Source organism: Liolophura sinensis, chromosome 4, assembly GCF_032854445.1.
Source record: "Liolophura sinensis isolate JHLJ2023 chromosome 4, CUHK_Ljap_v2, whole genome shotgun sequence".
In the NCBI taxonomy this organism is placed as follows: Eukaryota; Metazoa; Mollusca; class Polyplacophora; order Chitonida; family Chitonidae; genus Liolophura; species Liolophura sinensis.
The window spans coordinates 12,109,311-12,135,299 of NC_088298.1; the positions used below are offsets into that span (position 1 = coordinate 12,109,311).

The 25,989-nt window shown below is 40.0% G+C and overlaps 1 protein-coding gene across 1 annotated transcript in view; it reads right to left on the reverse strand.

The window, feature by feature from the left end:
* LOC135464572 (dual specificity calcium/calmodulin-dependent 3',5'-cyclic nucleotide phosphodiesterase 1A-like) overlaps nucleotides 1-23,477 on the reverse strand; it is an 85,351-nt gene extending 61,874 nt beyond the window's left edge. The window contains exon 1 of the mRNA XM_064742000.1: nucleotides 22,130-23,477. Coding sequence (XP_064598070.1) covers nucleotides 22,130-22,247 — 118 coding nt within the window. The 5' untranslated portion in view covers nucleotides 22,248-23,477. The remainder of the gene's footprint in view (nucleotides 1-22,129) is intronic.
* Between the last annotated feature and the right edge of the window lie 2,512 nt (nucleotides 23,478-25,989).

Genomic DNA, 25,989 nt, shown 5'->3' on the forward strand with positions numbered 1-25,989 from the left:
GAAAAACCCACAGAGATCTTACCTGATCTTAGATCTTATATCTTAGATCTTAATGCCAATACCAAATGTGATAGCTTTTATCATAAATGATTGTTTCCTCACTGAGTGAAAACAACTGCACTACAACACCATGTAAATCACTCATATTAAACACCATTATACTAATTCGTATTAATGCAACAAAATATTCAACTTTTAGTACAAGGCCAATCTTCTTCAAGGTGCTCAGACATTAACTTATCCCCCTGCCAAACCACTGAGAAAGAAAAAAGAGAGAGGTAGCACTTTTAATGAAGTCTAAAACTTATAGCTCTGCCATCAGAAAATAAATCTGGATATTCATATGCTACTAAATTTAACTTACGTGTTAAGCTAATCATGCATTCTGCAAGTACTACTAATCACGCATTCTGCAAGTCCTGCTAATCATGCATTCTGCAAGTACTGCTAATCACGCATTCTGCAAGTACTGCTAATCACACATTCTGCAACTACTGCAAACACAATACAACTGTTCCTAACCAGTTTAGAGGTGAAAATACACAACTGAAAAAAAAAATCCAGTTATACAATTATGTCAAAATGGACGAAATAATCAAAAATTCGGTCTGTAACTTGTCTCCGTGAAGGCATGTACATGCACTCCATTTCAGTTCAGATTAACAAACTGTTTTGACAGTCTTGACCTCCACAATTTTGTCAACAAAAAAATGGCCAAAATGCCAACTTGATCTGGAACTACGATGGAAAAGACATGCACCAAATTTCAATTCAACAAGATGTATGGTTTTCAAAAAAAAAAAAAAAAAATGGGGAAATTTGACATCCTGGCAACCCTTTTGTCTCCCCTAGGGCAGTGGTATGGGACTAAACAGGTATGATGTGTTCAGTTCTGAAGTTGACTCTACTCTGTCTAGAAGCTGGCGCCGATGTTTACTTACAGTTGTACAGCTGTGGATAACCCTGCTACTGATCTGTTACCAGCAGGCAGGTTTCCAAAACAACAAATCTGTTACACATAAATAAGATCGGTGTGTTGAAATAACATGTAGTTTTTCAGTAAATAATTCTACACACAAGTGTGTTTGTAAAGCAAACAGAATGCTTAAATGATCTGGTATCCATAAGAGTCACATGCCAATTCTCAGAGTATACCCGCCTGGGCTGTCAGGTTTCTTCACATAGTTTCCTTAATTACACAATTATGTATGTAGAACCTCCAATAATACGACAAATGACCTAAAATTTCGTCCCAAAAATGTATTTTAAGATACAAATCAGTGTCATTTTACTTCTGGCAATGAAACTTTGTTTTGCCAGTCGAGGGGTATCACCCAAACTTCGACGCACCTTTTTAAGTTGAGCAAAATAATTCTCAGGAACGAGCTCAGAATTGAGCACAAGCTGGAACAGAGTGATGGGTGAAGCTTTAGGTCATTTACCCTAGCTAAGATAAGACTGTTACCTTGGTGGTAGGAGGAAGAGAGGGGCTGGGAGAGAACTGGGTCCTACACCTGCCATATTACATCACTAACTGCTGGTTACAGGAACAGACAGTCATAAAGAAGCTCCAAACAGAGTATACATCATGTCTACCCACAGGCCCCCTGGGCGCCCAGTAGGCAGTTATGACTGATCTGGGTCAGGTTTTTGCCAGTTAAATGATGTCAGTTAGACGCCCCCCAACCCCCCAAATGAGAATGATGGGGGAGTTGAAAAGTAGTAAACAAACAGCTGGGTTCCCATAACCTCTTACCGTACATGTTTTCAATGGGCATAACAGTCTTGCAGAATTTACCTGGAGACTGTTATGTTCTATGCGTCTGTACCTGAATTTAAACACATCATCACTAGGTGTGGATTCAATCCTGGCATTGGACAGAGAATTGATACATTTTCCTGCTCCCATGGTGTTCTTTGGCCTTTCAGGTGACAATAAGCAGCTAATGACACTGTGTGCCCATTTACACAGTCTAAACATCTAAAGTAACATTTATCGAAGATCTTTGTCTTCCTCTTATTCATATATGTATAGCACACTCTGGAAAGTTTGTCAGTAACATGCCAAAGGTTGGTGGTTTACCTTAAGCTCTGAGATTTCCTCCGTCTATGTAAACACAGGTCAGTTAGATGAAGGCAAAATTTCAGCTCAAATACAAAGTGCAAGTGAATTAGACAAAAAAATCCCACCATCATATTGGTGGGAAAATTCTTGAGTATTGCACTAAACAACAAGAAAACACACGGTATATCACTGCCAGAATGCTAACCTATAGATTCATATCACTTTGCCACATGCGTTACAGTTTACAATTACTCTAATTCTTATGGTTTTTGAGACATTTGGCCAGCTGTTTTTAGCCTATATGTATACGAGTAACTGATACAGGAAAAGACAGTTTCTTTTATCTGATGAGTTTAGTCCATCTAATGAATAAACATATCCATATCTTTACTTTTTTGAACTAAATGAAAGAGAAATGTATTTTTTCTTTGCTTTCAGCGAGATATATTTATCTTAAAAATTACATAAATTACAGTGAGATGCATTCATGGCATCCTGATCACTAGAACTACTGTGCTCTCTAAGCCGTTTGTGTAGTGGGTGGCTTCTTAGGTGGTCAAAACAGAGGTCTGCTCTCTGGGGCGGGTAGTTAAGTAGTGGGTGAGTGTTGAGTGGTTCACATGTGGTCCAAGATGAGATCTATTCCTGATGATATAGGCGGGGGGTGGGTGGGTAGGCGGGGTGGGTAGGCGGGGTGGGTGGGTGGGGGGTGGGGGTGGTTGGCTTGGGGGTCGGTGTCGGGGTGGGGTGGGGGGGGGGGTCTCTGAACAAATGGAAAGATATGACACACAAACCTAAAATCTTGCATGAGCTGACATTGTCAAGGAGAATATGTAGATGTTTATAACATCCCCGTCTGTGTTTGAGTTAGGAACGTTAATGCAAAAGTGTTTATTTTTCGCACTAAACTTCACGTCTGTTGAATACAAAAGTTGACTGTGAGAAAATTGCAACCCGACCACATGCTTTATGGAGTCAAATGTTTGCTTTCCTATACAAGTAGCTATTAAAAGGAATGCCAATATCACTTAAAATGTTGCAATATGTAAATGTTTATGACCTCCACCAGCTTTTTGGTAATGAACACTAATAAATGCAGTTCAATGTTTAGTTTCACAGTGAGCATCAAGTGTTGAATGTTGAATGCAGAAGATGAGAGTGAGAAAATTCCAACCTGACCATGCACATGCTTCATGGAGTGTTTGCTTTTCTATACACGCAGCTTAAATTGACCAGATCCCCAAACCACTCCGTACAAGAACAAAAGCAAGGTGGAAAGAAGATTGTTGGAAAGTTTTCTGATAATCATGAATAAACAATGACATTTCATTAAGCAAAGATGTTTCTATACATGTAGCTGGAAACAACTGCGTATCTGGGTGAGAATTAATTTGATTCTGTCTGTCCTGCCTTGATGAAATCTCAGTTTGAAGCCAAATCTAAAGCAATCACCAATATTCCCTGACCTAAACAACAACCTAATTTTGTTGTCAAGTCCAAGTGTTCCGGGCAGATCATTATAGTATTTTATAGTAATGACTCAAGAAATGTTGGAATATATTAGGACTGACATGTACATGTACCTGTGGTAACAGAATTCACAGGTGTTGCCTAATTGTCTACCAACAATAATGGAAAGATTTTCTTCAGTTATTCTTGGAACAATCTAAAATTAAAAAGATAGAAGTCAATTATCAAGAACTATGTTATTTCTCTGGTGTAACCAAGATTGGTATGTAAGGGGATTGTTGTACGGGTTATTTCCCATTGCTTGTCGACAAGTAACCTGCCACCCACATCACAGACCCGTACTGTACATGACTGTCAGCACGTACAAACTTCTATATGGTCATCCACTGTTAATTAATGATTGGGTTAATCAGACTGTGAATACATAAGCTCCTGTTCCCTGATGCTGTCTGTTGTCCCTGCCTCGACGGCCACCTTTTGTCCCCAAATTTTCCCAAAATGTCCCCTGAGGATCACTTGACACACAACTCAAACATCGAAGGGCTCGTATAGTAAACTTTCGACCTATAGACACAGATTACAGTATGAATATGGAACATCAGCCATCACAAATCCATGGTGATCAGCAGTGGTTTCAACTCAACCGACATAACACGATTAATTACCACGGGAACCAATCAGCTACGCAAATTTCCCCATAGTTAGTACACAGTGGAGTCTGTTTGTTAGACCTCAGTTTATAGCCAGTGAGGGAATTTAGCTTAGCACAAGGCTGCGTCAATGCCAAGGGCAAAATATATCTCCGTGAAAACTGGTGGTATCTGTGTGTATCAATGCTCTCATCACAAAGTTTCAATCAGTATTGCACGTCAGCACATCAATGAAAACCACCATTTTTCTAAAGCAGGCAAAATGTATCTGCATGTAGCCGCATGGAGATCAATATCCACGACAACTGTTCATATATGATACGATATGGTGTAATGTCAACTACATGCAGGTGGCTGTTAGGGCATCATCACGATACATCTGTATACCAAAATATCGCAAAATTCGCAAAAAGGTGTGATTTCTGATACATGTGCAGTAACTATATATAGGCTCTTTTTTTCCATGAACAGTTACAACTGTGGCACGGTTCAGGGGATTTTAATGGTACTGTATTGTCAAGAAAGGTAATGCAAAATATTTTAGGTGTTTAAATATCCAAGATTGGAAATTTTTTTTTGATGCCTCTTGATCCCTAATAGTCATTGTAGCCTACTGTGGGGAAGCTCACTTTGTACAGGTACACTGTAACTATGCATATTTATCATGTGGAAGAACCAATATTTGGTTCAATTTACTTAGATTGATACATGTACAAAGGACAAATATGTAAACTAATTTTGTAGCAATTGCTATTATCATAAGTTATAGATATTCAAGTCTCCCATGACACAACTGGCCAATTTGGACATATATTTTCATTCTTCATATAACAGTAAGGGTTTACTGATATTTATCTAATTTTACCTTACTCTGTTCATTTTTTTGTATATACTGAATCCCATGAAAGCTTCACATCCATGGTTTTCAAATGCTTACAGCTTAGATACATGTACTTTTTAAACCTTCTGGCATGTTTTGAAAAGATGTTTATTGAAGTATGAAGGTTGGTATCTTTGCTCTACTTTGCTAACAGAGTCAAATGAAAAAAAATTGTATGTCAAATTTCAATGGCATTTGCTTCCTTAATTACATCAATGGAAAGCAGTTTTTACAACAGTGGCTTTAATATCAAAACACTCAGGATTAGCACAAACTGTGAACATGAAAGAGTATTTATTTATTTATTTGATTGATGTTTTAGGCTGTACTCAAGAATATTTCACTTATACGACGGCAACCAGCATCATGGTGGGAAGAAACCAGGCAGAGCCCAGGGGAAACCCATGAGCATCCGCAGGTTGCTGTAAGACCTTCCCACGTACAGCCTGAGGAAGCCAGCATGAGCTGGACTTGAACTCACAGCGACCGCATTGGTGAGAGGCTACTGGGTCATTATGATGCGCTATTGCGCTAACCAACTGAGCCACGGAGGCTCCCAGCATGAAGGAGTAAGTTACATGTATATACAGGTAGATCTGACTTTGGACAAGTAAAGTTGCCTATTAGAAGTTTATTCCTGGTCAAGGCTAAAGAGGGAACACAGCTGAGGTTCATGGACTGCTAAAAGATCAGTGTTGTCACTCATCACTCTTCTGGCTGACCAATGGTCAATTTTCTGGTCTCATTTTATTCTCCCTGCATGGTACCTGTCTCTGGGGGTCCATCTGGCTGTCTCACAGAGGCTGAGTCAATCTCACCCCTGCCCTGGGTTCCAAGGGTCAGTGTCTCTATTACAGATGCTTGCCTAAACTGAATTTAGAATTAATGACTGGAGGCCACAGGCTTGAACACTGGAACAAGACTGACCTTGTGGGCTCCCCCTTGTGGCGACCTTTGTTGTCAGAAAACTGAGGTGGGCATGACGCTAATATGAATAAGGGCTATCTACATATTTCACTCTGTGATTTGCTCAACGTCTTGTCCCACTGCGACTCTGTGACTGGCATTTCATCAACACAATCTTTTCACCCTCAGCCCGACAAGTGTGATCATTTAGTGTCGGTGAAAGACACACTTCTGTTTTTCACTGAATGAGGATTTTCTCAGGGAGAGCGATTCAATCAGAGCTAGCTGTCTGTTAGTCAGTCAGAACACAGCCGCTCCATCCACCCATCCCAGAATATATGCTGCTGTCTAAAGGCTTCTGCGGATACTTAACACATATTGACCCTATTGTGCGGGAGTCAGCCCCGACTTGTATTAGTGTGGTTTAGGTGTTGATCTTCCATTTTACTGACATGGTTTCCGTGAAAAGTAATGCAAACACAGCTCTGATTACACAGCTTAATGCGAGCCGAGTACAAACTGTCACTGAACAAGGCATTAGCTCTCTGCAGGCCCTGTTGGCTAAGACACAAATGAGCTGGTCAAATTAGGTGTTATCTCACATCTAAGGGGAGATTCTACAAAATGTTGGGGTTAGGATAAGGCCTGGTGAGCCAGTTTAACACAGCAGGTTTTGACTAGGTGGATCGGATTGTCTTAACCCCTCTGTTGATGTGTCATAGTCGAGTGTGACCCAACAGAGAGACAAGCACCAGGCATCATGTCATTCTGCAGAATTCACACCCTGATCAGCTCTAATGACAATGTGCAGGTATTATGTAAACCTGCAGCTATTACCAGTTCTGATTAACATATCAATCAAAGTCTGACCACCATTGATTTGCCACATTACACAACTAAGCAATTAGCTTATATATAGTCCTCAGAGCTTTACATTTGCATGACTGGCTGTGTCTCAAACAATGATGGGATGTGACCATGGGAGCTGGGAGAAAGACATGCCAGTTCAATTGGTGGTCTTAATTGTCAGAGCATGGAAGAAAACATCATGCAGAAAATTATTCTCAAATACTGAGCAGGGGAGATTATTGGTGAAGTGGATGGACATAAGAGCTTTCTAGAATCCATGATGCCAAATACCATTGTCATTGGAATCGAACAAGTCCAAGAAGCTGTGTACCAAGGGAGTTCCCTTTCCAAACAACTAAGAGGCAGCTTCCCAGACAAGATTCTCAGTGTCCTATGCATAGCCAGATCTCCATATAAAAACGATTACAAGATTAGGTGCATTATTGGCCTGTTTGCTTTTAACCAGCAGAAGTGAGCCAGCACCAATGTCAGTTCCTGGCATCATTCTCAGGCGACCTACTCAGCTCTTTCCACATACAATGTAAAGAAATAAATGAATAGTTAACAACTGGTGAGATAGTGGACATGCTCAGCAAACACTGATCTTCACTTCAGTCAAGTCTGTCACCTGTACTTGGTAATGTACGGCACTTGTACAGGTGTAATTCATTTTACTTTTGTCCTTAATTTTGAATAGTGTTTTCATGAATATGTAAATAATTTGTCATTGTATTACCTGCCTTGTTTGTTATGCAGTGCAGTCTAGATTTCTCACTACTGTATTTTTCTTTCTTTTCCTCTGAGGGCCCTTGGGAAGATTAGCCTAGGCTAACAATCTTCAAGCATGTTTTTTGGATGTACCACCCTCATTAAATAAAGTATTATTATTATTATTTTTATTACTGTATTACAAACACATGATACACTGTAGGCATATAACTATGCATTGTTGAAACATGTCTTCCTTGCAACATATAGGCCTATAATACCCGTTCAGTAGACATTGCATCAAACTGGCAGCCAGTCATTACAAATTAGCTAAACGTTACAACATTATTTTATTTATTTGATTGGTGTTTTACGCCGTACTCAAGAATATTTCACTTATACGACGGCGGCCAGCATTATGGTGATTGGAAACTGGGCAGAGCCCTGGGGGAAACCCACGACCATCCGCAGGTTGCTGGCAGACCTTCCCACATACGGCCGGAGAGAAAGCCAGCATAAGCTGGACTTAAATTCACAGCAACCACATTGGTGAGAGACTCGTGGATCATTACGCTGCGCTAGTGCGCTAACCAACAGGCCCATTACAACATTAGCTAACCACAGTATTCATATGTGGAACAATCTTCACAGACACGTAAATATCCCAGAAAGCTTTAATACATGTAAATAAAGTAAAATTTAGATTATACAAGCATCTAGTGTATATGTTTAATAAATAGTCAGTATTATACTAGAAAAATGGAGTTTTCACAATATTAATACTATGTACACAGATAACTATGTACACAGTAGACTAATTCATGAGGAGCAGTTTGAAAATCTTAGGTTCTAGGATCAATAAATAAGTAATGGCTTTTTCATACACCAGGAATATCAATGTCATATATAAATGCATTATAAGCCTAAGCTTAAGAACTTAGCACATTTATAAATAATGATGGCGAATATAATAACATTTTTATTTATTTATTTATTTATTTATTTATTGGATTGGTGTTTCACGCCGTACTCAAGAACATTTCACTTATACGACGGCAACCAGCATTACGGTGGGAGGAAACCCGGTAGAGCCCGGGGGAAACGTGCGACCATCTAAGGATTGCTGGTAGACCTTCCAACTTACAGCCGGAGAGGAAGCCAGCACAAGGTAGACTTGAACTCACAGCGAGCGCATTGGTGAGAGGCTCATGAGTCATTACGCTGTGCTAGCGCGCTAATGAAACTGAGCCAGGGAGGCTCCTTTAATAAAAATTGATCACTGCACACTAAATGTATTTATTTATTTTTATTTATTTGATTGGTGTTTTACTCAAGAATATTTCACTTATACATCCGCAGCCAGCATTGTGGTGGGAGGAAACTGGGCAGAGCCTGGGGGAAACCCATGACCATCTGCAGGTTGCTGACAGACTTTCCTATGAACGCACACACTAAATGTATGCTTTAATGTTATGCTGTATATCTATGCTTGTATTTTGGAGCGCATAGTACAGAATATACTGTTAATTTATCAGAAAATGCATGTACTACGAAACAGCTAATCATGGGTTATAAATTATGTACATTTTCTAGCTGTTTACATCCTTGACGCTTATGCTTTATGGTCATTTCCTTGCGCACACTACGCTTTAAAAAGGAATTTTCAAGATTTCTCTGCCTAATAATTTTCCATGGTGCTCCAATGTACTGGAATTTTCCATTCTCAGAATGGACTAGCACTTAGTATTATGCCATGTCAAATGCTGTCGATTTCTTTCATTAGGTCTTTTGTGCTCATATTTTAGGGTACTTCATAAATTGTAACCAGTCATAAAAGTGCGCTGACACATTAGCTATCAAAGTCTTGCTCCATCTCCTCCAAATATTTGTGTTACAAAAGGCAACAAATCAAGTTGAAGGGGTGTTTTCAGGGCAGCCGTCAATGCCTCTATCAATGGTGGGGATGCTGAGGGCCCCTAGGGATAAGTGCTGAAGTATTTATGAGGGTATAGAGATGAGGTAGAGATAGGACCAGCCTGACTGCCAGGCTAACCTTTTACCCAGCCCCAGCAGATTGATCAGGGGAGAGGTGTCAATAGGCGAACATTAAATCAGAAGGGCTGATTCTCTCACACACATCCCCACCCTGCAGCCTGCTAGGTGGTTCTCTGGCCAAGAAACTGAGTATTGAAGCTATCAACAAGACTGTGGTCAGCAAATAATTTATGACCTCTACTTTGATCTTCTCTCCTGGCTCAAGTATTTGAAATAATTTATAAATCACTTAGCTCAGATTTATGCCTGTTTCCTTCCATTGGAGACTGTTTTTGAAATTGGTTTGAAATTGAGATGTGGATGGATGGGCATGAAGGGTAGGGTGTGGTGGGGTGGGAGGTTCTAGACAATGAAGCAAAGAGCAGGGACATCAATGTCGGATCTCTGAGGATAACACAGAGGCTCAATCTAACCACACTGTACCATTAAGTACAATGGTAATTGATGGAATACAAGACAGCTACATGCAGTCAATGCGCACACCCAATTAGTCCAGCCAGCAGTCAATCTGTACAGTGAGATGTAAATACAGGGCTGTCTAACATGGCAGTCGCGCCATCAAATACATGGGGTTTATTGACCATGAATTAGACAAACGCAAAAAAAAAAACAAAAAAAAAAAAAACAACTGTCATCATAAACCTGAAGTTAGAAGACGGCAGGGATTGTATTTAACTATTTGATAGAGTTCAGTTTTCATTTAAAACTGAGCTACAATATATTGCAATATCCGCAATGGTTCACAAGGCCTAAACTTAGGTTTTATTCAGAAAATAGACATATCCACCTTACCCTTTCAAATGCATGTATTGACAAACGTACTCTTTTCAGGTAATTCTTAACTCTTTCAATCTTTTCCTTGTAGCATCAAAAAAAGGGTTCCAGCCATGGGTACAAGGCACAGATTCTGAATCGGCCCATAATAGCACAAGTTGTAATGAACAATACCAGCCATTTTGAAGTAACTTTTATAGACTTCTACACGATTACACTTTGTTCATAGCAAACAAAATTTCAACCAAAATATTCAAGAATAGCTAATTTATGAATTCTAGAAAGTAACCACATGCAAATATGCTTATAAAATCTACCAGTGTAAAAGGGAACGACTTGTGAACTGAATTCATGTGCAGGTACAGGCAAAATTAACCAATCCTGAGGAAGCAATCAGCAATATGGTTAGCTTATCTTCAATGGACGCCAAAGGCCTTGCTGCAGGGTGTACTGAATAGCATGGGTTATCAATTATACAGGTTTGGTTCTGAAGTGGGAAGGTTTGCTGAAGGTGGAGTGGGCATGATGAAGGACTGAGGGTGATGGGACATGGGCAGGCAGACATCAATCACAGCATTGCCCCATACTGTACCCACACAGGCTGCTCTCCCATCAGACCCCAGTCTGAAGCTATCTCTGATTTATACAGCACATTAAACAGGCTAATCCAGCCTGTTACTAATAGCCCATGTTTGTTCTCTACACCTCTCTTCCAGAAGCTCTGCTACAGATATGCCCCTCATCTTAACCTCAGGTTTTCCATCCAGTAATTGAGGTCAGCTCTAGCACATGTACTGTACATCCCTGGATTTTTAACAAATTCTAAGCTGACCAGCAATGGTGCTTTCATCTTCTGTCTTGTACACTTTGGCATCAGATTTACAGTCTAGAAAAAAGGAAGGGCAATAGCAAAGCCTAAGAGTGCAAGTACAACCACACATGCCAAAGATAGCAACATGGAACGATATGTTGGTTATCAGAGAGCCAGTCATTCAAAAGGAACTCCATTAACAGTGATTATACAACACAAATGCCTCCTTTTTGTGCAGAGAAAAGTCTGAAATCTGTAAAAAAAGAAAAAAAATGGAGAAGTATAAAAAAAATATAATCAGGTCATGTCCACAATGAGAAAGTATGTTTGCGCCAAATTTTTTAAAGTGTCATCTTAGATACTGCAGGGGTTTACAGAAATCAAATATAGAAGTAATAGTGCAAATCAATATTCAAAGATAAAAACTGATCAAGACAGGTTGGAGGCAAGCCACAGCACCTGAAGGATACTTCGTTACTAACCGAATATAAACTACACCACATAACATCCAGTCCTACCTGAGATACAGTAATGCTATCCCGCCTGGGAGGCAGTAATGCTATGCCACAGCACACACCAAGCCTTAATTACTACCTGAGAGACAATGAATATGTTATACCACATGACAGGCAATGCTATACCACCCTGGAACACAATAATGCCATATGTGACATGATAGGCAATACCACACCATGCTGAGAGACAATAATGCCATATGTGACATGATAGGCAATGCCATATCATACAATAATGTCACATGAGAGATGAGGCAATGCCATACCACCATGAGAGACAATAATGGCATATATGACATGATATACAATGTCATACCACCCTGAGAGACAATAATGTCATGTGACATGATAGGCAATGTCATACAACCCCGAGAGACAATAATGCCATATGTGACATGATAGGCAATGCCATATCATACAATAATGTCACATGAGAGATGAGGCAATGCCATACCACCATGAGAGACAATAATGGCATATATGACATGATATACAATGTCATACCACCCTGAGAGACAATAATGTCATGTGACATGATAGGCAATGTCATACAACCCCGAGAGACAATAATGCCATATGTGACATGATAGACAATGTCATACCATCCTGAGAGACAATAATGGCATATATGACATGATAGGCAATGCCATACCATCCTGGCAAGGTCTTCCCACCTGAGAGAAAATAATGCTATGTGACATAATATGCAACATCTTTCCACCCAAGAGACAATAAACCTAAGTGATATGACAGACCAGGTCTTTCCACCTGAGAGACAATAATGCAATGTGACATGATAGCAAACATTTTCCCATCTGACAGATAATAATGCAATGTGGCATGATAGTCAACATCTTCCCATCTGACAGATAATAATGCAATGTGGCATGATAGTCAACATCTTCCCATCTGACAGATAATAATGCAATGTAGCATGATAGCCAACATCTTCCCATCTGAGAGACAATAAAGCAATGTGGCATGACAGCCAACATCTTCCCATCTGAGAGACAATAATGCAATGTGGCATGACAGCCAACATCTTCCCATCTGAGAGACAATAATGCAATGTGGCATGATACACACCATACATGTAACCAGAAATACAGCTACAAGAAAACACCACACAACTAAATGGCCAAATCATATGAGATCACAGGTTGTGGCACACAGTGTCCACAGCCTCACTCTCACCACATATCATGATACTAATAGTACGGTAATGCCAAACAACAGACGACAATGGTTTTGGGCTTATACTGTACAGCAGCTTGTGTGTGAGAGTGTGTGTGTGTGTTTGGAGGGCCTAAGGGAAGATCAATACTATACTGGACTGAGTTCTACAGCCCCTGGAAAACAAAGACTTCATTATCATAATTGTTATACCATGCCATCAGACAGGCAATATCAGATTGTTACATTCTTCTCCTGAGAGAAAATGTTATATAACCTGTGAGAAAAGAATATAAAATGCAATGGGTTTTGCACAAGTGAGTGGACTGGTAATTTACAAGTGGGTTTTGCACAAGTGAGTGGACTGATAATTTACAAGTCAGAGAAAAGTAAGACATTGCAGCAACTGGTATTTGTTCACAAAGTGAAAAGAATCCAGCACAAAGTATTGTTGCAATGATATGAGTAGCAAAATATACAAAAAACAAGCATAAATTCACAAAACCGTAACATTTCCCATATCTGGGATTTCCTGCTGTCTTGCCCTCAGGTCCCTCGCTTATTGAATTGCTCATGTCAATTAAAGAAAATGTTAAAAGTAAGGACCTGGAAAATTTGACCAACCCACAGAAGGAAACTGCTACATGTACTTAGTCACTGCTACATGTACTTAGTCATGGTAAAAGAAAAAGACTGCAAATAAAATACAAATCCCAGAATCCAGAAGCCAGCCATGCCACAGCCATGCAACGTAGAACACATGGTCATGTTTTTTTCCATACTGCACTTCCATGGCTATATGCATCAATTATCATGTACATGTAGACGGTTTACTTTTTCTTTTGCGTGTGTGTCTGTTTTTAACCACTGACCTTTAAAACATTCGGTGCTTCCTTAACACAAACAATGAATATGCATATAAGCATCAAAAAGACTGGTCTTCCTTGCCACTTAGGAGTCTCCAGCCTATCTGCTGCCACAGTTAATTAGGGTCAGGACAGTGGGCAGGTGGGGGCACTGCAGCACAGAGCTAGGGTGAGTACCAGTAGGTGCCAGGCCTCTAGGGGACTGGGGAGTTTCACCCTAACACAACTAAGCCATTAGTTGGGTTTACCCAGCACCTTCATCAGTGTTACTATTCAAACATCCTGTTTCCTGGTAAATCTTCACCTACCAGCCTGCCTACTGGTCAACAGCCCACCCTTATTCTGCTCCGGTAAGGTCAAGTGCATATTCTGGTCAGTGACTGGAAAACTCACTAGGAATCTGTGACAAAACATGTAGAAAACAGTCCACTGACTCATACTCCAATGTATTGGAACTAACATCACCATACTTCTGTTCACATACTCTGCGTAAGCACTACTAGGGTGCACGTGTGTTGCCACTATGTGCCACACGCTGCGTAAGCACTACTAGGGTGTATGTGTTGCCCCTTTTTGCCATACTCTGCGTAAGCACTACTAGGGGGCACGTGTGTTGACACTTTTTACCATCCTCTGCGTAAGCACTACTAGGGTGCACGTGTGTTGCCACTTTTTACCATCCTCTGTGTAAGCACTACTAGAGTGCACGTGTTTTGCCACTTTTTAACATCCTCTGCGTAAGCACTACTAGGGTGCATGTGTGTTGCCACTTTTAACCTACTCTGCGTAAGCACCACTAGAGTGCACGTGTTTTGCCCCTTTTTACCATACACTGCATAAGCACTACTTGGGTGCACGCATGTTGCCACTTTTTAAGAATACACACAACAGCTGGAATAAAATAATGACTGAGGAAAAGTGACAAAAGACTGTATTTCACCAATAACGCGTGACCATTTGCCAATTATCACACTGTCATCATTGCTCTGGTCTTACTCTCTGTGCTGTAAGTTTTTCATTTTTATAGAACAGAACTGATGCATTTAACCCATCGGCTAGAAACATGGGCTTTGAAGCCTCTCTGGCAGAAAATGGGAATATTTTTCTTCAATATCATGATTCCTTATCACTCCAGTCAGTGGTACTTGGCCAACAGTAAGAAAAGGACGCGCCAGGCCCAAGCTATTTCGGTGACTTAATGTGATAATAAATGCCCCAGGCCTGCTCTCTCCAGAGAGTTGGCACTATTTCAGATCACACAAGAAAACAAGTTTCATGGCAATACATGTTTCCTTGAATGCATCAGTTCTAGCATTAGATGAGCGTAAACCTGAAACTGGGATGAAACATTTAATTCATTGACAAAGAAGTCGCTGTTTCTACTATGTCAGCACTTTAAGATATGGTCACCATGGCCTCTGTCAGCCTTCAATGCTGATATAATGGCATTATCTGATGAAACGTAAAACTACATTTGAGCTCAAACTGACACTGTCTCTGTGTCTATTGAATTATATGTTTTTGTAAATTATAAAACAGATGCTGTCAAAACATTGCATCTAATTCTGACAGATTGTATGGACTCATAGCTCAGTGTGACATGATGGTTACTGGCAAAGGTTCAATTAACATCTATCATCCAACTAAGAAAAAAATAACAATTTTTTCACCCAATGATGCTGAACAGAAGTAAACAAAATTTTAGCGAGTACCCCTTATACTAACCAAAATACGAAAAGGTTCGTATTCGCTTTACGGATATAAATGTAATTTGCTCTTGTCCATTCTCAGATTTGGCGCAAGTATAATATTAAAATGCACAACAATCGCAGTCATGTTTGTGATGATTGTAACTTTTGTGGGCAGGCAGGAAAGTGATGATAATTCTGTTCTTAACAGCTTTGCTGGAAGGCTTAATCCACCATCCCTATTACCTAAAATCTCTAAAGTTATGTGTATAAAGATGTTCATCTATACTTATATATATATATATGTTTGTATCTGACCACAAAAAATGAGTGCATTTTTCAATGCAAAATAGTCATAAAATATTTCTTTTTGGTGCTGAAACTTCCAAATAAACATCAAAAAAAAAAACCTTCCTGAGATCAAAACTAGAATTCTCAGAGACATGTAAAATGAGTCAATTAAGTCATGGTTGAAAGTTTAGGTCAAAGACAGAATTTTCTACATCTGTGATGCAATTTATCAAAGTTTACCAGTGAATTTGCTCTTAATTCGTGTGCACATGTTGTTCTTCTCTTTCATAATGGTTGCGTTTCAAATCCAGGCAAGGAGACGAAAGTGAGAACATGACAGAGAAGTCAAGTGATAAACTTGTTTAGTGATTATACAATTATTGCAGATGAATTATTACATTCCTCACCAGTCTGACTTGTATTACCATTGACCAATGGTCAAAACCAGGAAGTGGATACATTACAACACTATAATTACACAGCTACTGGAAGATCCAAAGGTTCAACACATTTTTCCTGGGCAACCATGTCTACATTGTACATGCTGTACATGTGTGTATCTGAAATGATTTTCTTCTGTACATTATATTCATTTATTAATTTGACTGATTGTTGTTTTACATTGACATAATCAAAGAACTCTACACAATTTCATTCAAACCGCTACATGTACATGTACTAATAGTTTGACACATAATTACAGATTATGTCAATATTATGGATATGAGCATTAATTAAAGGGGTAGAAAACCTAAAAAAATGACACTATAGGTTGAAAAGAGCACATTTTTTTCTATCTGGTGGTGCCTGCTGCATAATTTTGCGATTTTTCCTCGCCATACACGTAAAGCCTGAATACGGCAAAGCTGGCATAAATCGCGGAGTCCATCGTGTCCTCCATCTTTAACACCCTGTAATTTATGCTGAGGCTGCGTTGCCTCTCAGCCAATGGGAGTCGTTAAAACTGCCGGCTTGTTCGGGTAAACTCAGAACCTACGTCTAACATTCCGGTTACCCGATCGTCAAGTGGAAAACGAACTGTCCTGTTCGCTTCCTTCTGAGAAGAAAAGTTCTACTGTACAAAGTGCACTTCGGAGGTTTCCGACGGCAATTCTCATCTTAACACAGAAGACTTCAGGACTAGTTCTTAGGCAAAATGGAGTCACCCACAGTGGATTCTGGCGCTGACTTTATTTATAATTTATCAACATGAGGTACATATTAGAGTTTTTTATGGCATGTATACTCTTTTCAATGGTATTTAATTGATATTTAAATTTTTTTCTGCTTTAATGCTGATTTAATCAGACTTCACATGAATTCTAATGTATCTACCTTTGTATATAAACCACAGATGAGCCAGAAAGACCATTTGCCACCACAAGACTTAACTTTTAAAAATGAGGAAAAAAAAAATTAAAAAAGGGAGACAGAAAATTTCCACAGATCTCTCATCCAACATTGAAGGAGTAACTGATAATAATCAGAAACACTTTTACACAACTGAAGTGACAGCTCATGAAGAGTTGACAGACAAGCTTGATCACAAGAAGAGACATCGATGCTTTTCTGTCTCCTCTTTCATCATATTTGTGACAGCAAAGAATGTGGACACCATGAAAACAGAGATGTAAAATGTACCTGCCTACCTCAGAGGGAGACAGCCACAGGTGAATAGGTATGGTTCTGAGATGGAGTGACGAGAGAGGTGATCACAGTTCAGGGCTTGGGCCGCTGGGACACACATGTATATCAGACAGGCCGAATGTCACAGCCTTCCAGAACTAAGCTTAGACACGACGACTTGGGAGGAAATGGCAATATCCAGAATGATAGTTGCAATCCCTCTTACGTACCCATGCAAATTTGGAGGAAGGAAACAACAGATTCATGCATAGAGAGAGGCTTCCTGCTCTCGACGCAAAGCTTTAAGGTCTGGTAGCAGAACAGCAGACACAATCCACAGGATTTCCATCCACCAGGGTCATCATCCAACCTTAAACAACCTCATTGTTACGATTGAATTATTTTATTTTATTGATGTTTTACTCCATACTTAAAAATATTTAACTTATATGACGGCAGTCAGCATTATGGTGGCAGGAAAAGCTTGCAGAGCCCAGAGAAACACACAACCATCTGCAGGTTAGTGGAAGGGTGGGTAAGAGTGGGGGGGGGGGGCGTTAGGGCAATAAAGTACACGTACATGTTGACAGGAATACCAAAATAATGCTGATGTGCATCTAGTTAGGTGCAAAACAATAACTTCAGAGAGGGTAGTTGAGATAAGGCACTAAGAAGATCACATACGCCCAATGTTTATGGCACCCATACACTATGACTTTTCTCCGAACCACATTGAGAACACCTATGAGGTGAGTATAAGCAGTTCTGCAGATGTAAAGATGCTATCCCTGTTCCTTACATCAGTGTTTTTAGCCCTTTACGTGCAAACATTGACACAATATACACTTCTCCAGTGATACAACACACCAACTGTACTCTATTTCTTTGTCTCACATACACCTGTTAACACTTATGCATATATATAACATTGTACCGAGATATTTCCGCTGTGGTTTGCCTCAACCGTTGTGTCTGTACCTTTATCTATATATCTTATGCCTGTTTTCCTTGTTCTTTATCAGATGTCGTGGGTAACCACACATCAGTGTTGAGAACATGCTTGTAAATGTACAGTGACGATAACACGTGCTTTGTCACATTGTATGAAGGCTTTTTTTTTAACATTGTGGTAAGCTCAGTCCAGCATTTCTGACCTCTGAATATATAAAGCTTTAATACCTGTTGCCACTTAAAGTATGTTTATTTTTAATATTTCTATGTCTTAACACGTCAAAGCAATTAAATCAAACAAGCAATTCTGTTTTGAATCTGTTTCCAAATTAACGCACACTTACATTTAATATGAATATGACTTAACATATGTCAACTTAAATAAAATTTAAGCAAAAGTGGTAATTTTTGCTTGCAATTGTTTGAGTTGTCTTCAGTACATCAAATTCTCCGGTGTAAACAAAATGTACCTTTAGGCATATATACTGTATATGTAAACAAAAACAAGTTAGTACCAATAAGATGACAGAGATATAAAGAAGAAATACCTGTATGTTTATAGGTAAGGTTTCATGAAAATATCCACTATTATATATAAATTAAGTATTCAGCATGTGTAAGACAGTTTTTTCTTGGTGGAAGCAACCCAGAGGCACCAAAACAAATTAAATTCTGAATTTTAATATATAACTGACAAATTAGAGTTGACAAACACACAGTATTTCACCAAAAGTTTGGCCTAAAAACACATGATGGCCGTAAAATGATACTTCTGATGCAAAAACGTTTTTTGCTGATGCAAATTTAATAAAACTGTACAAAACGTTCCTATTAAAGTGGTCCTACAAACTGGTTGAATCAATTAGAATCTAAAAACACGTTTCACAAGAAAAGAAAAGCTAGATTTTTATGACGTACAGTATTTCAACCGCTAGTGAAACACAGACCATGAAATCTATGTCCAACACTACAGGCAAAATACTGAGCATTACAATCTGTATGATTCTGCACATTCTAACAATGTAACATTTAATCTCTACTTCAATCAACCACATGAACAACAATTAATTACTCTAAAATGCATCCCACTCTATTGACAATGTCATCTGATTTCAAACCAGTCCATTGCACTATCAGGTAATGACTGACAACCAACACGGAAGTAGCACAGTGGAAAGTTCCATCCAATGGCAATGTCAAATTTTAAAAAACATCCTATAACCACTGTCCCATTCCCTCAATAGTCTCATCTTTTCATATCTGTAAGTGGATGCAATCAGGATTTTTTTGGGCTTACTACACAATTTTCTCATGAGTGCTTATTATTTAATTATTTATACTTCTTTGAAACAGATACATCTGTGTTTACATTCAATAAATAGTAGTTAATACAGGTACAGGGTCAAATCTAAGCAATACTGCCTTCACTAACTCACATGGCATACTGGACTTTAAGCACAGATTTTTATGTTCACCAAAACCTAGCTATCTGACAGGGCTGAAAGAGCCCTGGTCTGGCTTAGATCTGCAACATACTCAAAAACCTCTAAATCCTGTGGCACAAATCCCTACTAGCTCATAGATCAAAACCTCAAAATACACCTACATAAATATATCTATCTATTTTTGCATAGGTTTTGCAATTAAGAAACCACATGGGAAAATAATGATTTGGGGTCAAACTACAGCAATGGCAATAACATATTTATGTTATTTTTAAAATTGCTATTTGGCACATATCATGAAGTGTAATAATACTGTCCAACAAAATCAAATAATTTTATTTTGTGAACAGATGTTACAGCAGAGTTGTTAATGAACTGTAATGTCCACACACGACCATCAAACCGGAGAGTCATCACCAACATTGTTCTACTGGGTGCTTGAAGATCACAATGGTTAATGCCTTCACACCAGCTGTGGCATCTTCATACACTTTTCAGTACGTAGCATACAGGTAACAATACACATACAAAAACCAACACATACATACCGCTGTATTTTCTCACCTGGCAACAAAACAGGTCACAGCCAACACCAAGGTACACCCTTACTTACTCAAATAAATAATCAGCTAGGTGTTACAGTATATGATTCATGTTGGCTTTTATAATGGCAATAAAATACAGTGGAATCTTTATAAAGCACACATCTACATCATGCACATGTAAATATACACATACCATGTACAGGTTCATGGCAATATATGTACAGGTTCATGGCTCATGGCAATAGATGTACAGGTTCATGGCAATACATGTACAGGTTTATGGCTCATGGCAATAGATGTACAGGTTCATGGCTCATGGTAATAGATGTACAGGTTCATGGCAATACATATACAGGTTTATGGCTCATGGCAATAGATGTACAGGTTCATGGGAATACATGTACAGGTTCATGGCTCATGGCAATAGATGTACAAGTTCATGGCAATACATGTACCGGCTCATGGCAATACATGTACAGGTTCATAGCAATACATGTATCTGAGTGTACAGTTTCTACACATGCACTTTTGATCACAACAGTATTCTTCCCCAAAGAGAAAGCTCAGCACATGCAAGTAAAGCATAGTAGGTAGAACGGTACATGTGCTCAGTTGACGATTTATAAATCTACAGAGTAAATGCCAATAATTAATGCCTACTTGATGCGGGATAGAGTTCCCAGCTGAGCTTTCAGAATACAGGTGCGACGTGGAAGCAAGGCCTGCAGCTTAAGAGCTAAGGTCTAGTGGTACACATGCAAGTATGTATGTATTTTACATACCCTAAATACCATGTTATGTGCACCACATACAGTGCATGTGAACAATCACGCCTGTTCTTATTTCTAGTCATACAAATGTTACATGCATTTTTACAAATATTGCAATAGTATAACGAGATGTAAAAATGAATTATTAAGCTACCCTGTATATATGGTGTATTTTTTTCTTTTTTGGTACAGCATTACTCATTACCTAACTAAAATCAATAAGCTACCCTGTGTTTTGTTTAACATTTTAACTGTCCCATTATTGGACATTTGATCGTATGGGATCATATATAATATACCGATGACATCACACTCAAAGATATTTCAGTCAATATAACAGCATGATAAACTGTGACCGTTTGGTACAAAGTTTCTAGTTTCCCAACAGAACAATTTGTATAATGAGCCTGAACACCTGTGACAAATTTTGTCACACAATAACAACAAAGAGGACATCCCTTCAATGATACAAACAAGAATTTGCAGGTGTCACATCAAAGTTGATCACACAGTAGTGGTCATGCCAGGTACCAATGATCAATGGCACTATAAACACATGACTGTTTGAAGTGTTCATTAACTTCAAGGACACTTTTCTGATTCAATTAACACACATGTAAACTAGACCTGCAATAAATAATAAAATGTGTATCTGTAATTCATAATCAGGGAAAACTTTCTGATATCTAGTTATTATAGTCTGAAAATAATTCACCTGGTTCTTGTCATAGCTAAGGTTTTGATAGACTTTGAAATCAGGGTGTCACTTTTATGTTTTTTTTCTACTATTTTGGTTATATACATCTCTCAGGTAAATTTCACCTGAATCTGGTGCACTTAGGGTGTCACATTTATGTGATAAATAAGCCATTGTGTTTTAATACAAAACAATTACATGTATGAACAGTAAACCCTATTGAGATCAAAGTATGAAAACCGCTGATCCAGTGAGGAAGATTATAGTTTCAATTTTCTGCTTTCTTCCTCAGAAATTTAAATTTAAAACTGACAGATCTAAAACAAAAAAAGAGAACTGGCAAATGACAGGTACTTAAAAATCACAGGTCATTCAACTGCAGCTTCTGACTTACCTTCAACGATTTCTCCATTAGGAAAGACTATGACCACTTTATGGGTCTTACTGGACATATAAATCTTTGGCCGATTTGTGTTGTTTTTCAACTCGGCTAAGGGATTCACAGCACTCATGGTGATGGGTACAGCTAAGAGACTCCCACAAGTAATCCACACATGCCTGCAACCTTAATTAGCCAGATAGAGATAGTGGTGAGAGAGCGGGGAAGACAGCGCGGGCTGCCGGCCATTCATCAGTCCTCACCGCATCCACACAAACAGCAGATTATTAGGTAGACTTGGATCAAGTGTGTGCGTCAAACGAGTGGATCAGCGCACGGCTGCTGTTCGCGAAGCTCTCCCACGGACACAAGATGACGTATGTACGTCTTGACTGGCGACCTGATTGCGTTAGGTTTCTGTATTCTCCCTGGGGATTGGATGGGCCACCTCCAGGAACATCCCAGCCATAAATGCTGTTATTATACACTCCTACAACTCTGGTGGTGAATTCCACGGAAATTTCGCAGGTGGTTCAAAAACATGTAACAAGAGACAAAATAAGAAAGAAAAAAAACCCCAGGAAATCTACGAAATAGAGCCTACAAGTAGGAAACTTCCCTGCAGATAATAGTCAGTCTTTAATGGTGAATGCTGCATACGCCACCACCTGGCATTCAGTATGGGTAAGGTGTCTTGACCCTAAAGAACCGGATGTCAGCCCTTATGTCCAGAACCATATATTGTAAGAGGAGCAGGCAGAAGGTTTCTGGGTTGGGAGAGCAGGACTAGGTAAATATGTCAGGTCAGGTATGTGTCTTCCTCCAACACACTTCACCACAGATATCAGCCAAGGATGTACAGCTAGGGTCAGAGTTTCCCCTCACAGCACTGACCTGACCAATACAGAACCTCTGAAGCACTCCCCTTACACTCCACACACAGATAGCTAGACACAGGCCCACTTCCAACCAGGCTATGATAGAGCGAGACAGGTGGCAGCTTGGTACCTACAACTTTGGGTCATACTCATCATGTGACGTTTATATCTATGTACAGAAATGCCAGTCCAAAACAAGCAAATCTACTGTTCCAGGTCTGACTAGTCCCCTCTTCCTCCTCAATCCTCAACTCACAATTCACAGCTATTTGCTTCCAAAACAGGCATAGAGTCACTGGTTTATAATAACCAGGTTAATCTTGTTTGTCTCAGGGTTTAGATCCAGTGGTAAGGCTATACGGCTCTTGCAGCTACTATATGGTATATCTGTGTACAATAATCCCTGGGGATTAACAGTGCCAGCTGAATACAGCAGACCTGATCAGTACCTTGATGGTCAGTTTAGTCTAAATCCTGGATTCCGTCAAGGGGTTTTCTCACCACGTATACTACAGCTCATGTACAGTGTGACTGCCTAGGTGGCCAAGAATACAGTTGACAAAATGAAATGTGTATATGCATAGCAATGGTAATCCTCGTGGACTGTTGGTTCTGGAGATTTTGGCTTTGAAGCCCGAACACAATGGCCTATCGCTAACAGAGTCAATGTCACAGGTTGTGATAAGCTATTGTAGACTGTGGCATAAATCCCTATCCGTATGGCACTACCCCATTCAGCTCTGTGAACACACACATTACTTCAAGCGTGCCTGTCTTTTTGTGCGCAGCAGACGAAAAACTGCCCATTAATCATACAGCACAAAAAAGTGGGTTCATAGGGCAAGAAAGTTAACAAGGATAAACAAACGTAGGTTTTAAAGTGAGCAAAATGCTGGCCAGATAGAGAGATAGACCAGAGCAGATAAGATAGCTACAATCAGAAAGTAGGCCCAATAGTCCTGGAATGACAGAGCTGTCTGCAAGAGGTAATAGTTCTCTGATCAGTTCACACCCACAACTAGTTAGCAGCACATTCCCCTGGGGAATCTTCTCAGCTGATGTCCAGGATTGAGGGCAATCCCCTCCCCTAGCTGCTCGCTGACCCAGGCTTGCTAAGGCCCTATCCCCTGACCTCCTGCCCTACAACAGTGGTGACGTCTTCGATACCCCTCATGCAAGCCGGTCAACACCTGCCACGAACAGGTGGCAAAATTTCCAACAGTTTCGAGATTTTGTCCTCTGGAATTAAAGGGATTGGTTGATCATTTCTGCTATTTTCAGGTATGGTGAAAAAAGACTTAATTCTGTACTTGAGTACAGCTCACCACACACAATTTTGTGTCAGCTCCCATGATATTTCAACTCAATTCCAACCGTGTACATGTCAAATGAAATTCAAACCTGTTGAGTATTGTAGTAAAGTCTACTGACACCTGTCAATTCCACCCGAGATGAAATAATCCACATGTGATGGGTGTCAAATCTGCAAGGACCATGACATTGAACACAGCACACATATGATCCTGCTGTCTTGTGGCAGATAGATCCGTGATTATCTTCGACAGAACCAAGCTGTGTACTTAATAACAAAATCAACAATCCTCTCTTAATGGGAATTTCAATAACACTTTGATTTGTCCAGACGGCCGTGGTGGTGGTGGTGGCGGCATTGGTAAAAATCGTCTTGCGATTAACCAGATATCGCTTGTGTACAAGGTCAGGCAGTGAGCAGGCGGCAGGAGAGCAAGAAGTCACTCTACAGACAAACACAAACCAGCAATTCACGCATTAAATGTCACAAAAATTTACCTCCAGTCTTGTCAGGATGGTAACATCTTCTGGGTGGATGGGACCCAATGACCCTAGTTTGCAGGATGGCCTGTGGCCGGTATGTGGCTGTGTCCGTGGCCAGCAGACTGATGTGATGACACAGGATATTGGGCTATACAGATGGACACATGGAGGCCTGCTGTAGTCAGCCTCCCTGGCTCACTTACCCACTAACAGTCCAGGCTACAGCAGTGCTACACTCTCTCACAGGCATTACCCATGTGGGCATGTGGGGACACCCCTGTCACTCCCAGTCACTGTCTGCACAGCCCTTCAGTGCCCAAACAACCCTTAGGGTTAGTCCCTTGGGTAACACAGATTCAGGATGAAGGGGCACCTATTAAGGGCTTGACCATATGGCTAAGGAAAACAAGCAGTGAGCTGGGTCTGCATAGGTCAGCTAGCTCTGGTAGTGGAAATATCTCAACCATAGCCAGTTAGATGTGCCAGCTCAGAGAGGACTGGGGCCCCCAGCTAGCTATAGGCCTATATTCTACACATCTACCCAGCCTAGGATATTCAGACAGGCTGAGTGTGGCTGCCACACATGGTGCTGCTGAGAGATGCATGTACCCAGGCTGTAATTGTCCCTATTTCTAAGAGAGGGGCTGTCCCACAAGAGATTGAGATGACAGGGATTAAGAACCAGGGGACACTTCAGTAGCAAAACATATGGGAAAGATGTGTGAATGCAAATATGTTTGGGGTAGAGTACAGGGCAATGTTCCAAACCCTTAAGGTGACAACTATGTACCTGTACATTTGATAGTACTGGGCTGAAGACTGGAGGGGAGGGGTGGATGTGGTTTGGGGGATTAGGCTCCAAGACAAAATAGGATAAGAGAAAACAGGAATTAAGCAGCAGGAGACGCTTCAGTAGCAAAAATAAAAAATAGATGGAGAGCTATATGGGTGGAGTCTTGGCTAGAGAACAAGATAGTGCTATTCCAGGGCTATGGGGGTAGGGGTAGAGGATTATCATGGTACAATAATAAATTCAGCTGCTTGACAGAGAGGCATACACAGGACAGGAACTGAAACCTGAAAGGCTTCAGGGTGATCACCACACAGCCAGGGGGGACATGGTTATATGGGGTCAAGTCTTCGGAGGACATGAAGTACATGTAGGACTACTGTATTTCGAATAAAGTTTGGCCTGCAAAAATG